The 16,016-nt window shown below is 38.7% G+C and overlaps 1 protein-coding gene across 4 annotated transcripts in view; it reads right to left on the bottom strand.

Moving 5' to 3' along the window:
- Positions 1-16,016, bottom strand: part of LOC121314131 (rho GTPase-activating protein 21-like) — an 80,990-nt gene that overhangs the window by 31,177 nt on the left and 33,797 nt on the right. For all 4 annotated transcript variants that reach the window (XM_041247074.1, XM_041247075.1, XM_041247072.1 and 1 more), the window contains 3 exons: positions 15,413-15,589; positions 13,156-13,177; positions 1,601-1,693 (listed from right to left, as the gene is read on the bottom strand). In XM_041247074.1, coding sequence (XP_041103008.1) covers positions 1,601-1,693; positions 13,156-13,177; positions 15,413-15,589 — 292 coding nt within the window. The remainder of the gene's footprint in view (positions 1-1,600; positions 1,694-13,155; positions 13,178-15,412; positions 15,590-16,016) is intronic.

Below are 16,016 nucleotides of genomic sequence, written 5' to 3'. Positions count from 1 at the left end.
TTCAATCCGTTTTTTTTTTTTTTTTATTGCATTTAGTGTTTTTTGTTTAGATAAAAATTGTGCTAATGACTACTTGGGAGTACAGCTTTGAGAATCTAGCCAATAGTTTCTGTAACAGTACATGTGAAAATACTATAACATTGATTAAAGGCATAAGATGTCTTGCAGTCCAAGTACAAGTACATTTAAATTAAAAACAAATAGTCAAACCTGTATTAAAAGACCACTCACGGGACAGTAATAGTAGTCTCTTAACACAGGTGATCTCTTAAAAGAGGGCCCATAACTTATGAATTTTCTATTTGTCTAACATGCTTTCCTGTAATTATGTATGTCTTACATATACTGTAAAAGCCTGAAGATGGAATATGAGCAAAAATAAGTATGTCATTTAATAACATTCATTTAGATAATGCATTTGCAAAACAAATTTTGTGAAAGTAATGAATGCTTGCCTGTCTCAGGTCACACTGTTTTAAATCATTTGCAAATTTCAATCCTGTGCCTGCCTGTCAGATGTGTTGATTCATTGCATCCTGAAACCAACGCCAGCAAAAGCAGAAGATATTTTTATATTCGATTACCGTGCACATTGTTTTCATACTCTTGTAAGTATTTTTGTGTTTATTTTGCTTTTAACGGTTTGCCTTCAAGTCTTAAGCCGCTGCATCCTAATACTGAGAACATTCTGTTAAATTAGCGGGAAAGAATAACACAACATGAAACGGACACATTGGAAGCGGTCTAGATCCCAGGCAAGTGTGAGAACGAAATGCAAGTTAAAGTAGCATCTGGGGGAAGTGATTAACGACACTGCTTGCTCTTGTGTTCGAATAATGAAGGTGGTGAAATAGAATCAGCAAGTCAATCAGGACACTTTGTTTAGTAATTAATAGTTTAATTAAGATATTGAATCCGCTCAAAACACGGTCACATGGACAAAAAAAAAAAAAAAAAAAAAAGCCTAAAACTTCAAGGCCTAGTTCTTTCTGTTTCAAAATGCCGTATCTGCGTCTTTCTAGTGCCAAATGTCTCAGCATTTTTTCTGGCACTTACTGTCTTTGCAAGTTCAATAACTTTAATTCTGTCAGCTCGGGAGGACCTTTTATTTCTCCACTTTTTCTCTTCCTTTATAAGGGAGAGCTGTTTTATTGATTACGAATAAGACTGCTAAAATGGTTACCGTATTGCTTTGAATTTAGAACATACCATTTAAAACCATATTTTACTTATAACAATAGCCCTGTGTGACAGTGCTTAATACAGGTTTGAGTCTGTTGCTGGGTAAGAGAATTGTAGTCGTGTTAGACAGGTGGTCGCTTAATACAGTTAAATAAAAAGAACAAATATAATTGGGAGGAATTTAACGTGGTCACTTAGACCAGGTGGTCGCTAAATAAAGGTGGTTGACTGTGCTTCCATTATGTCACAGTTACAAACAAGCACACAACACAAAAGGACCCAACTCTTGAGACACAAGTTATTAACAATGTTTAACATTCCTGTTTAGTTCATACAGGCTTCCATTTAAGAATTGTATACATATCGCTCCTCTGATAAGTTTCCAAGGTAGAGATGTGTGAACCAGTTGTGTTCTTACCTGTGCAGAGCCCAGCCTCATGTGCAGGCCCTCCTTCCTTCACCTGCTTAACAAAGATTGTATCCATGGGCTCCAGCCTGTTCCGCTGTCTCCCTGTAGGATCCAAAAAAAGACATCCGTGTTTGTGAGAAACCGACATTGCTATAAAATGTACTGCAGCGCTCATAAAAAGGTGTAAAACACGTGAAATGCCTTCAAATCAAAAAAACAGACGCCCCTTTGACTTAGTATGCATGTGTATTTGATTCCTTTTATCAACATAGCCTAAAATACTGTATGAATAAAAAAAGCTGCTTAAAAACAAGTTGACGACTTTGATATATACAAAATTATTTTTTTATTCTGTGCTGCAGTATAAATATACTTCCAGTACACAATACAATCTAACACAGAAGAGGTAATTGGTAGTAAAATGACAACCTTTCTGAAGCCACTGTTGGTATCACTATTCACGAGTACTGTACTGTTAATACATAGTGGTGTAAGATAAGCCAATAACCCTTGAACTGTATAAACCAGAGACAAGGGAAAACTATAAAAAACAGCTACAGTACTGGATTGTAATGTTGGGCACAACTTGGGTACGTATCATATTAAAATCCCAAACTGTTTATTAAAGTTTACATACCAAAAAGTCCAACCCCATCCACCAGTACACAAGCTACAATATAAAACTACTCAGATTAGACATAGAAAGCTTTACAAGAAATCCCTTCAGGCCAAGATGGCGCACAGGTGCAGCATGCAGTTGAGAAATAACACCACTTCAGTGCCCTGGCTAGACAACAGGCAGTGCTGGAATGTTTTATCATGTGGTAAGTGAATCACTCTTCAAAAGACAAGGTAGAGGCAGCAAGGTAACTGGGGCTTGGAATTGAATAAACACCAGAACACAATAGAATGTATCAAGACAACACCTTAGTAAAACTATTGCCTTCATTTATCTTAAATTCCAAATATAAAACCACTCTGCGTAGAGGAACTAGACAGGCTATGGCAGCAGGATGGGAGAGGCTGTGAAGGCCTGCTTTCAGAATCTCAGGATACTTCTAGTGGAGACAGAGGCTTGGCCCTCAACCCAGAATTAATCATTACAATTCCATGCAATTAATCCGGGCTTAATGTAAAGCTTCCCCCAAGGTTTGCATTGGATAAGGAGCCCCCCCCCCCCCCCCCGTGATTGGAACAGCTGATACCTTCAGTGTACACAACAACACAAAACCTTGACATTAAGCCCGTGCCACTGTACAGTAAATAAGTATGTGGATCAAGTAAAAGACGGGCAATATGAACCTCTCTGCTGCTCCAGGTCTGCTTCTCCCAGTTGGTGGCGCTGTTTGGCAGCATCACGGTGCATTTTATGTACGGACTGGACAAATGTAATATCTTAGCTAGTTTAAATCTCACATTTGGAGAAGACAGCATCAGTTCTCACATTAAATCTTCTGGGAAAAGAAGTAGATGAGCAAGGCCGAGAGCCTCAGTGCCAGAGAGATCTGTCTGTGGGCTGGAGATTGCAGTTTGTGGGAAGATATTTGGAAATAAGCCACATAAAAAAAAAAAAAAAAAGCTGCATCTTTTCTACAGTACTTTGTGTTCTTTCCTATACAATATATTTTTTGTAGTTCAACAGTATACTGTACTGTATCGAGGTAAAGTGAAATAGGTTATACTGTAGATACACTTGTATTACCAAGGTTTGCTTATTTGTACTTGCTTTTCAGCACCAGCTGAAGCCCCAGCATCTTTGTGAATCAACAGGAGGGGCATGGCAACATATACTGTAGAATGCCATAAAAACACTCAGGTGTGGCTACAATTACTGAATTGGTCTCACGTACTGGGCAGCACAGACATGACTGATCTCACATTACCTTAAAATTCTCCAGAGCAATGCGGTTTTGGAAAACTGTCAAACCAACTTGCTTAGTCGTTTTCATTTAAATCAGAACAAAGAGTGATGGCAAAAAAGGAAAGAAAGCACATCCGATGGTCGTGGTGACAAGAAACAGAACGGGAGGACACCAAGGGCACCTGAGAATGCAATACAGACATACTCTGGACAAAGTGCATGTGGCGTATTAAAACTAAGAATGGACTGAGTGTAAAGGTATAACTGCCCTTTTGTCCAGCTCTGCTGCACTGACCTGTTGGAACCTGCAGTGTCAGACAATCTGGCAGTTTTCAAAAGGGCCACTGTACTTTAATAAGGGCTTTGAAAAGTGCCTCAGGGTTTAAGGCAAAGTAGTGGGTGGTGAGACACCAAAATCTGTTTGCAGCGCTGTTACAGTACCTCAAAACACGAACGGAATCCGACAGAACTACAAGTGCCAGCAACACCTCTGCTTTCATTTAAACTGACTGCTTCCACTGCATTTGCTTATTTCTATTGTCTTGTTACATTGCTATATATGTAATGCAATAGTAACAGGACACAGGGCACCCAAAAGCTTTTAAATGAGCTCAGCGGTAACTGTACATGTTTAAAGAACATCCATTTACTTAAATTCATTTTACTAGCAGGAAGTGAATCTGATGATACTGTATGGTCCAACTGGAAGTCAAAACTTGCAATAATTGCCAAGCCTGTAATCATAAAATCACCAGGACAGCACATCTGTTTGATAATGCATGGGTATTCAACAATGCCCAGGAATACTCGCACACAATAACTGCATTAACTACAGAGCAGTACATAACAGCAAGTCACAGTGTATAATAGCAGCAGGCACTGAAGCTTTCCATTTTTAGACGGGTCGTGAGCAAGTAAGTCATTCATTCGGCTCTATTGAGGTTTACGAACATTGAGAGAATATAAAAAACAGAACCAGGATTACATATTTCCAAGGCTACAGGTTATGTAATATAATGCTGTGGAGTCAGCCCCACCCTTCAGCAACAACACTGTGCTCATACAGTAAATTAGTAGTACTATACACCCTCTGTTGGCGAGATCCCACAATTACTGTTTTCACCATCTTGTTACTAAGCAACTGGTGATTTTGCTAAACATACCGAGTAATTCATTTCAGTTTTAGTACCAGCAATGTGATTATAAGGAGAATCTTAATTGAGAGAAAGGTATCTTTATATAAAGAATCAGACATAAAATAGAGTAACGATTTACAGTAGCGCTGTTATCTACAGACCGCATACACTACCAACAACCAGGATTACCATAACACTACTAATGAACTGAATACACTGCTGTATGTATTGTGGTCGAAGGACAAAACAGAGATGCTGTGCAGAGTCTAGAAACCACAACAGTGCCAGGAAAAGTGCACCACACTTGGAGAACGCTCATTTAGCTAGATGGCTCCGACTCACTTGTTCTCTCTTGCTTTCCATGCTTTAAGCCCGATACATTACTAGCTGCTGTGTCTGCTACTTCTAACTTATATTACTGTGCTTAATGTATTATGCATTTTTTGAATGTATCTTGTAAAGTGCTTTGTGATGGTGGCCCACTATGAAAGGTGCTATATAAAATAGATTGATTGAATGATTGATAATGAACCCTGCAGCTTGGTGTCCAAAAAACGCCGCAACAATAATAAAATGTATAGAAAAACAATTAGATTTTGTACTAAACTGCATAGTGTAGCACTTCTATTACTTAGTCTGTGTATTGATAGGGGCAATAAATATACTATATTACAAAAAATTATTTTTTCTAACTTTATTAGGAAGGCTTGTTATTTGGAAATAAAACAGATAGAACGCTGGGAAGAACTAAACTGAGAACATTCCTGAATTTGATTCATAAATATGAAATTATTAATATTCACTGGTGGCACACATGGTTTAAAAATGTAACTGCATTTGCAAAGTCTTTTTTTTAATTTACTATTTAAATAGTTTGTAGGTATTGTAGCAAGCCTGACACCTTTGCAGTAAAAGCATAAAAAGGTGTCTGTTTAGGTTACTACTCAAAACTAACATGAAGCCGCTGAAAACAGATCCCTTCTATTGGTTTGCTTCTGTACTGTCAAACTAGTGTTTCATGGCCAGTCAGATGATCTGCTTCACTGTGTAGTAAAAACAGATTATCAGATGTGCTTTTTCAAATACTTTGCACTCCAAAACAGAAGCAATGCCAATAACTACCTTGAAAGACCCAGCTTTGGATTCACCTTACAGTAAGCGGTTTTACTTTTTTTTTTGTAAACGTGTTAGCTACACCAGATACCATGGGCATTTCAATTCTCCATCACAGAGACTGCTCGTGCCGCCACCAAAACCAGCAACAAGTGTTTGGAGAAGATGTCACAGAAAATAAACTGATAATAATACAGGCCTATGAACAACAAAACTGTGGATGCAAGTCATCAGCTTTCCAATTTGCACAGTACTTGATGCTAATGTCTTTGGTGGTTTAAAAATGCCCTTGATCAGAATGGGACATGCAAGTGCTGTTCATTTGCAAGGTATACTTTAAAAAGTTCCAAATGCATCTTCAATAAAATGCACAGCATTTTTTAATGTATAATACTTTTCATTGTTCTGCAATTAATTGATTTCAGTGTTCGTGTAACTTCAATAAAAACTGTCAGCAAGCATGGATAATGGATAATTGCAAAGCATATGACATGGTTTATTTAGATTTCCAGAAAGCTTTTGACAAAGTCCCGCACAAAAGATTAATTCTCAAACTGAACGCAGTTGGGATTCAAGGAAACACATGTACATGGATTAGGGAGTGGTTAACATGTAGAAAACAGAAAGTACTGATTAGAAAAAAAACCTCAGAATGGAGTGTGGTAACCAGCGGTGTACCACAGGGATCAGTATTAGGTCCTCTGCTATTCTTAATCTACATTAATGATTTAGATTCTGGTATAGTAAGCAAACTTGTTAAATTTGCAGACGACACAAAAGTAGGAGGAGTGGCAAACACTGTTGCAGCAGCAAAGGTCATTCAAAATGATCTAGACAAGATTCAGAACTGGGCAGACACATGGCAAATGACATTTAATAGAGAAAAGTGTAAGGTACTGCACGCAGGAAATAAAAATGTACATTATAAATATCATATGGGAGATATTGAAATTGGAGAAGGAATCTATGAAAAAGACCTAGGAGTTTTTGTTAACTCAGAAATGTCTTCATCTAGACAATGTGGGGAAGCTATAAAAAAGGCTAACAAGATGCTCGGATACATTGTGAAAAGTGTTGAATTTAAATCAAGGGAAGTAATGTTAAAACTGTACAATGCACTAGTAAGACCTCATCTTGAATATTGTGTTCAGTTCTGGTCACCTCGCTATAAAAAAGATATTGCTGCTCTAGAAAGAGTGCAAAGAAGAGCGACCAGAATTATTCCGGGCTTAAAAGGCATGTCATATGCAGACAGGCTAAAAGAATTGAATCTGTTCAGTCTTGAACAAAGAAGACTACGTGGCGACCTAATTCAAGCATTCAAAATTCTAAAAGGTATTGACAGTGTCGACCCAAGGGACTTTTTCAGCCTGAAAAAAGAAACAAGGACCAGGGGTCACAAATGGAGTTTAGAAAAAGGGGCATTCAGAACAGAAAATAGGAGACACTTTTTTACACAGAGAATTGTGAGGGTCTGGAATCAACTCCCCAGTAATGTTGTTGAAGCTGACACCCTGGGATCCTTCAAGAAGCTGCTTGATGAGATTTTGGGATCAATAAGCTACTAACAACCAAACGAGCAAGATGGGCCGAATGGCCTCCTCTCGTTTGTAAACTTTCTTATGTTCTTATGTGGCTTAGACTCCCAATAAGATTTTTTTTTTGCTGGTCGCTTGAAATTCTTACAGTATTAACAAACATTGAGTGTAGTTATCTCTTTTTAACCACTAGGTGACAGTAGCTTGTTACACATAAGGACTGAACTGATATTCAGCTGCTTACTAGCCGAATTATTTTTTTTTATTTGGAAAGACACTACTAACATACCTGCAATATTTAAAGTAAAGCAGGTGGAGGAGAGACTAATAAAAAGGCAGAAAGATTGCACAGGAACTAACTAAGCCTTTGAACAAAAATGGAATCTCTTGGAATTTAAACAACCTAAAATAAATACTATACTGACATTTAACAACCACTACACTGTATCCCATCCGTTCCACTCAAAAAAGGATAATCTTATCTTTTGTTTGACATAGTTTTTGGTTACTTCTTGATTACATTCATTTTTCTGCTCCAGCTAAATTCAAAATGCCCATTTATACATGGATTGTTTAAGAAGGGACAATGAAAAGCACAGACATACACTGCACTATTTCCTGGTGACTCCGCATACCACTCTCATGTTAAAGGCTTTCTGTGCCTTTCACGCCCTTCTGCAAAAGCACCCTGGGGAGGCACAGCCCCTGTAATCTTGTAACTAAGTGGCAGCTTTAGTGAAAACTATTTTTGGTTTCACAATTATTCAAATACACATGTGGGTCATCCAAATCAAAAGTCACATCAACATAAGCCATGTACAGTACATTAAAATGAGAAAACTGTGACACTCATGCCAGCAATAGAGACTTTCTGTAGCAGGTACAGCACAGGCAGACTGAGTATAATTTCTCTCAAATTACACAAGAGCATGTCTGTCCCCTGTCTAGTGCTTCACTGTGTGGTTTTTTTCCTTGTTTCTCTTGTTGACCACTAGGGGCTCAATGAATAAACAGCTTTCCACTTGAATAGGCACAGAGAACAAATACCTTTTATGTCAGAACCCTGTACTGTAGTGAATAAGCATGCTCCAAGCTAACACTGGAACCCCTTTTTCTCTGGCAATAGAGTCAGTGCTGTAGGCATGTACTGGAACAGGCTAGCCCAGGAAAGGGGATAGAAACACACTTTGGGCTTTTCTTTTTTAAACAGATTAGTCTGGAACAAACAAAGCTCTGTTCCTTAGAGGACACAACCCTATCATGAAATGCGGTTCAAGTTCAGATTACTGCTTTTAGCTTTTTAATGAGCCACACCTTTGTAAACTGCTAGCTGGCCAATTGGAATGCAGATGTTTAAAATAGTGAAGGCATTTTGCTACTTTTAAAATGAACCACTGTAGAGTAAAATGTTAATTGGTTCAAAAGGCACTATGCATTAAACTGTAGTAACTGCTGTTTCAATTTAAAGGGGCCTGGTTTTACTTTATGGCTGGTAATATCTCAATCAACTACAATATAAACTCAGATCCTTTGATGGTAGTATTGCTGATATTTCTTAAGCCTAAGTAGGGGACATTGTAGGTATTGATGCAGGCCAAAAATTCAGTGCTGATAAGATGAGAACCACTAATGCATTGAGCGCCCTTACCATGGAGGTCACTAATGCAGTTTTGTGGTTGCAGGCAAACTGTGTGGGTTGTGATGTCACACGCATCCTCCTAATACTGTATTGATTTACTTCCACACAGTATACTGCACAGAACAGCTCCTACTCTAAATTTAAATTACAAATGCTCCTGTTAACATTTACAGAATATAAATGGTGTATTAAATAGGTCGAGTTTTCAACTGCAGGAGTAAAGATGCACAAAATAGACGCTGTATACTGTACACATGCATCCATGTTATGAAATCCAAAAGCTGCAGACCACCTGGTTCAAGGGTTACGTGAACGTTCAAAATCACCCGCAGAACTAGACTGTACCAACACGACCCTAAAAGGAGGGCTTCGCTTGCTTTGTCCACTTATACCAGTCTCCATTCAGTGGAACAATAAAAGTTTTCACAAAGACATGTCTGTCTTAAGCCAGAGACAGACAGGCATGGCGCGGCACCGCTGGGCATTGTCACAGTGCGGTACCGCTAGTCTGCACCCGGGCACACAGGAGCGGTACGCACTATGCGATACAGCAGTCAGCACAACACTGTACGCTATGTACTCGAGTATTATTTATATTATGAACAAAAGTTTTGCATCACCATTAGGATGAAATGAAAACTATTGAACATAATTTCAATATTTAACATCAAGCAATCTAAGAACTACTCAAAAGTCTACCGGAAACTATAGCCGTAATACAGGATTTCGAAATGTCACATTTTCAATATTTGGAAAACTACAAAGCGATATGTAATTTCAGTATGTCAACGTAACATTATTAATTTTATAGGGCGTGATGCAAAACTTTTGGCCATGTAATCTAACACTGGTTTGTTTTTCAACGTTGTTTTTCTGTCATCTATATGCAGGTATATCATATATTGGTGCCCTACCTGGGGACCGACTGGCACAATTTCCTTTGAAGCTCAGTGGAGTGTTCCTACCTAGACAGGCAAACTGTTACTGTATTACTGTTAAACAGTAATCAGCTAGGCTGTAGAATATATAATACAGACAAAACAGGACCTTGTTTCACAGATCCACTAGTATTGGATTACTGGCTAATGTCAGTTTAGGTATGGTAGTTCACAATTACTGCCAACTAAGGTATTGAAACCAGCCGCTAATCCTGAATGAAAACTTTTCACATCATACTTGTCATTAAGGAAGCATTTGGTAAACTATGGTGTACAATACAATGTAGATCAAGGAGGTATCCCAATTCTTTATACACAACAAGTTGTTTCACCCCTAGTACAGGATAAACACAGATATTCTTATTACCCAAACTTCATTCTTCAGCTCTCTTTGCAGACTGTAATGACTGGGAGAGGTTGACCCTGAATGCAGTTTTATAGAAATCAAGACAGAAAGCAGTCTCAGAGTGTAAAATGTTCTTGGCTCAAGCCAGCCTCAACAACATACTTCTGGCTGCCCTTTCCTCTTCCACAGCTGAGCAGTTCTGTGTGGGCTGGGACATGTTCATGTTGTTTTGAGTTTAATAATGTTATTCTGTGAGGCTGGGCACAGTCCCATTCTCTTTCTTATGCACGCATTATGCAACAGGCATAATTCCTTTTGTTATTTTCCAAAGTGCATTCTTTCAGTAAAATGTCCCTAGTAGCAAAAGAAAGGGATGTTTCTGTTTTCATATTACATATACTGAATTATTGGTTTATCAACATCATGCCAGGGGCCAGAAGAAAAGACCTAACACAGGTGGATGTGGGGTCATGAAGGGCCTCCTAGTTTTACTTACTTTTTCAGTTGGTTAAAAGTACGAGACTTCACAACTCACCAGTAGTGCTCACAGTGAGTTCCCAGAAGTGAGTTAAGCTACATACTGTAGGTACTTTACCTTGATTGTGTATGTGTGGAGAACGCCCCGGGGACTGTAGGACGAGGAGCTGATCCTAGCTCAGTACCGCTTTCCCCTGTGGGTGGCCACGTGCCCCCTGGTCTTTTGAACCAACACCCAGAAGGTAAACTGGCTACAGGCAAGGAAGCCACAGTTGGGTACAGTAAGGGTGAGTTTTTAGATTTTGCCTTTAGATGACAGCGAGAACTATATTGTAAAACATGAAACGCATTTATCATGAATTCACAAGTATACTGCTGGGATGGAAGGTGATTGCATCACAGAGACATAGAATGGATTTCTGTTGCTTGCTCTGTATTCCCTGCTTGGGTTGAACGGATGCAAAGTTCTTCTTTTCCAAATCCAGGAACAAATGATGCTGACAAACTCTGTAAAACTACTTGCAGTCCCTACAGTAAGAAACATCCAGTAAGCAATCATATACAAAAACTAAGCTTCTGTGTCTGATCAAAAGGGTAGTTTATAACGCTTTGTGACCCCACAAAACACGCTCCCTTCCTCTCACAAGTGTATTGTTTAATAAACTTAAATCAACAAGCCTGGATACCTGTGTTGGATTTTTTGCAGTGGAGAAATGAACTGCACTGATGCCCTGCTCCACTGAGCTTAGTTTTTGGAAACAAAGACCAGTTGTTGCCAAGACCACTCAATGAAACGCTTCTAATGTCTAAGAGAGAAAACCAAAGCAGTAACAAATATTCCCATATGGCATCCTTGCAGATACCAACTGTACAGTGCGTATGGAAATTCCACAAAGCAAAATAATTGAAGAAATCCAAATACATAAATAAATGAATGAATGAAATGGTACTTTAGCTAAACAAAAACAGTTACAACAGCACACATGTAGTAGTGTTTGTAAAATTGCCTTTTACAGCAGGCTCCAAAACTTCAAAAGGAGGTGATGATGCTTAGTTGGGTTTGTTTGTTTTAAAAACTTTAAAACTTTGAAATAAAATAAAAAAAAAATCAAATTTAATAAAGCCAAATCTCTTTGCCTTGCCAGGCTTACTCTGCCCATTCTGTGTAGTACTGTACAAGCAAGAAATCAGACTGCAGATTAAAAATCACAGAAATCAGGCTCATGTTCATTAACAGAACATGAAAAGACCAGAATGCGCTGCACACAGCATACACTGAGGAAATATCCCTCAGACTGCAGCGTTTGGAATTGAAGGCGCTAGATGGAAATCAATTCCCAGAGTTTAAGGGACCATAAAAAAAGGGACTACAGATAAACACTTTAGTAAATGAAAAGCAAATAAAATGAAAATGAATCTGAATGTGTGCATATATATTGGACAGAAGCTTTAAGCTTCCTTCTGATATAACCTACAGCAACCACATGTCAACACTGAGTTGCAGGTCCTTTAATTTTAACTCATGGTCACTGGCTATTGTAAATACACAGTACTACCACAAAAGTCAACTGTTAGCAATAAAAACCACGTGTCAAAGCAGCACAGAGGGTGGTGCTGTAGAGTTGTGCATTGTACTGCAGTGTGCAAGGACAGAACACCACCAAATATACAGTAGGTCCTACATAGCATGTAACATACTGTACGGTGCAAGACCATGTCAAACAGTACTCCCTGGCATTGTGACTATACGTCCCGTTACTAAAAACAAAACCCTGCAGCATTCCTGCTGCCAAGCTAAATGAATACCAATGTGTCGGATGTTATAGGAAGCAGGAAACCCCACAACAGGGAGCCAAGGAAAGATTACCAGGCAAGCAAGTACCACAAACCAGCCCAGCAAATATCTGTAGTTGGCACAAAAAAGCAGGACATAAATACTCTTAAGCCGCAACGCATGGGCTGTTATGCCTGCTCGTGAGAAACAAAAGACAAGGGTACACTGTACATTTAACTTAAACATTTACTACATTTGCAGTGTCTACAGCCTCTGCACTGCTCGAGCTCCAGACCTGGCATCAACAGGATCATCATGCTTAAAACTGCAGCTTCTGCACAGCCCTGATCTCTGTCCAGTTAGCATGAAGGTTTGAGTGGGGGGAGAAAATCGAGCTCTGATCTCTGTCCAGTTAGCATGAAGGATGGTGGGGTGGAGATTGGTGTGGACAAGGGACGACACCGAGACCCCTGGATTGTCTGGCTAAGCCTGTGCAGGCTGCTGTTCAATGAGCACACAGAGGGGACACAGCTGTGAGGAAAGCTGCATGTCCTCCTCTTACAGCAGGTCTTACCATCACAGTACAGACACGCTGTGTGCACACTTACAGTGCATTCGGACACCCTTAGCCAACACCCTCTCCAGTGAGGGTTTACCATAAAGACAATTACTAATAAGAATCCGTAAAGTGCAAAAACAGTTAATGCAGGTAATGAATTTGTTTTACAGTAAATTCTCTTACCTCTGTTGCCATTCTCTTCATCCTGTAAACAAGCAAAAGAAAAAAATATGACTTTCTGAAGCGAGTGGCGTGACACTTGCAATACAGGTTTTATAAATCTACACCTCTGGAATCGGACATTCAGTAGTTCCAGTCCGTTTCTGAAGCCACACCCAAGTAGAGGCAGGTATCTGCCAATCTGGACTGCTTGCTCTAGGACATGACTTAATGTAGTTCAGGACAGTCAATGATGCCAAGTAATTAAATCTGAATTCTGTCAGACGAAGCATACCGATTGGCTCACTTTCATGCATAAGTACGGTGAAAATAAGTACTCAAAATGAGTTTATAACCAAGGACATGCAAAGAATATCAAGACGACACTGATTGTTGAAAATTACATAATCACAGGAATACAGTACTGTACAAGACAGAAACAGTAAGTAATGCTTTTGCTGTAAACCTTACAGCCTGTTCAGTAACACTTACACACAGCAGCTGTTGTTTACAATCTGTGCTTCCACTGAACAGAACTGAACGCAAAACACTGTACTGCTCCATGGAATTACATAAATGCCAAAAAATGTGATCATTTATCCAGTGTCCACCCATTGGCTGGAAGTATGCTTAAAAACACTGGCAAGATGTTTGTGTTGCAAATCAAGTTTAAAAACAGACAATCAGAAAATGACCACAAAAAACGTATTTCTCTTAACTTTTATTTAATAAAAGCAGGCAATTCTAGTATGCTATCGAGCAAATTCCAGAAATATAAACTGAATAAGTTTTATAGAAAAGGGCCACGCTCGTAATGTCCTACAGTATGTAGTCTATGTCACTGCTGTGGAATGCAGACTTCATACATAAACACAGCTGCTTAAAATGTTGGGGAAAAAAATAAAAATAGAGTTCAGAGATTGAAATGGCTTACAAGGCTACATGTAAATATTGGAAACTAATATTTTCATCCAGTGAAAACGTCAGTTTTGATCCAAACAGTTTTGATTCTGAACTCTGAACTGGATTCTGAACTTGTATTGTTATGGACCAAGAACCTTGATGTGTCCACCACAGTGTTAAAAGACTGACTCAAAATCAACATGTACTGCAAGCTATTTACAATACATTTTAATACCACTGTGTTTTGATAGCAAACATGTGGGTGTTAAAGCTCAAGTTGGGGGTGGGGTGTTCAAACATAGCAGTCCTATAAAATAATCAACTGGGCTGCGGAAGATCCTGCTGAAGTAGTATGTTCATGTGTTACCCTGTTATTCTGTTTATTAATAAATAAACATATTTTCTTGAAGTTGACCAACTACTGTACATAAATTGCATTATAATGCTGACACACAAACCAACAGCTGTGATGTAATGTATTTACTTACTCAATTTTGCTGTTAATATAGTCTTTTTGATGAACATGTTTGTATGTTTCAGATGAAGTACTCTTTTGTAGCATTAAAGTGGAGAATGGCCTTCATGTACATAAATTACACAAATTATTATCTAAAAATAGGTTTATAATGTACCTTTGGTTACAAACCTAAAAACAGGTTTATAATGTATTTGGCTTCTGCCATAAAACTACACATACACTCAATGCAATCCTTAATAAATAAATGAGAATTAAAACAAAAATTGATAACACTAGTGATACAAATAAGCATATGCCCAGGTAATTAAAATGTATTGCGCTGGACCTTATCCCACGGAAACACCTACAGTACATTCCCCTTTGCGGGTGTAAATCACTGACTCATTCAGTGCAGCAAAGCATTTTTTCTAAGACGCGGTAGAGGGATAACCCTTACATTTATTTCTGAGTTGCACATTTTTACTTTCAAAGCAAAACACTGTTTACATACTAAACATTTTAAAACCTGTCTGAATTTTTTTTTTTTTTTTTTACACAGATTTGTGTTTCAGATAGGCTGAAGGGGTAGAGTTACTGTTTTGACAATGTGAATGAGGATACAGTAAGATTTTGTTTTGCATATTGATTCTCAACATTCAGTAGTATTAAACTCGGCAAGATCCTTTCATTCAACTGACCAACTTGTTTATTAGATTTTCCGAATTCAAAACACGAAGTAGAATCAGTGTTCGCTAAAATGATTGTAATAAACATATATGTTTTTGCTCGAAAAAGCCAAACTTCCCAACGCTTCGCTATGTCTAACATACCTTTGTCTAGGGAAAGTGTGTAAGAATAAGGCCTTTCTTGCAACATGTAATTTCCAGCACAGCTGCTGTGCGCTCTGGTTAGCCTGCTCACCTTCAGAGAGGAGCTGACAGCGGACTCTGGAGGGTAGACGATGAAGTGGCGTAGAGTGAAGCCGAAGCCCTGGGAGGTTCTGCACAGCTGGATGGTCTTGGGCCCCGGCCACGAGAACAGCTCTTCCTCGCTCGGCGAAGCCCCCTCACTCTGCTCACACGCATCCTTCTGCTTTGTCTGAAAAGAGAGCCCAGCAAAGGCATTTGTTAGTTGGATAGCAAAAATAAATAAATTAAAAAAATTTAATAAATAAATATAAATAAAATCTTAACTGCTACGCTTCCTGCTGATTGGATTGACCTGGATTTGTAATTGCATTAACATAGCCGAGCATTAGTCAAAACACGCACTTGATTTCAAAGGAAAACAATTTTAGTTTTCATGTTTGGCAGAATAAAAATTTACTTTATACAGTAAATTTATATTCGCCTGAGGGCGCTTATTTTAGATTTCCCTAAGGAGAGTGCCTTCTACCCAAACATCAACTATGGCTTCCCATATGATAGACACCTACACAAACCACTAACTCCTTCGGTTAAAAAAAATGTGTCAAGAATAAAGAGAGGAAGAAAAAGCTACTATTATGTGGTACAGAAAAGCTTGA

Source organism: Polyodon spathula, chromosome 4 (genome assembly GCF_017654505.1).
Source record: "Polyodon spathula isolate WHYD16114869_AA chromosome 4, ASM1765450v1, whole genome shotgun sequence".
Lineage (NCBI taxonomy): Eukaryota > Metazoa > Chordata > Actinopteri > Acipenseriformes > Polyodontidae > Polyodon > Polyodon spathula.
Note: the sequence above shows the minus strand (reverse complement) of the source record. Positions and strands in the feature narration are given on the sequence as shown.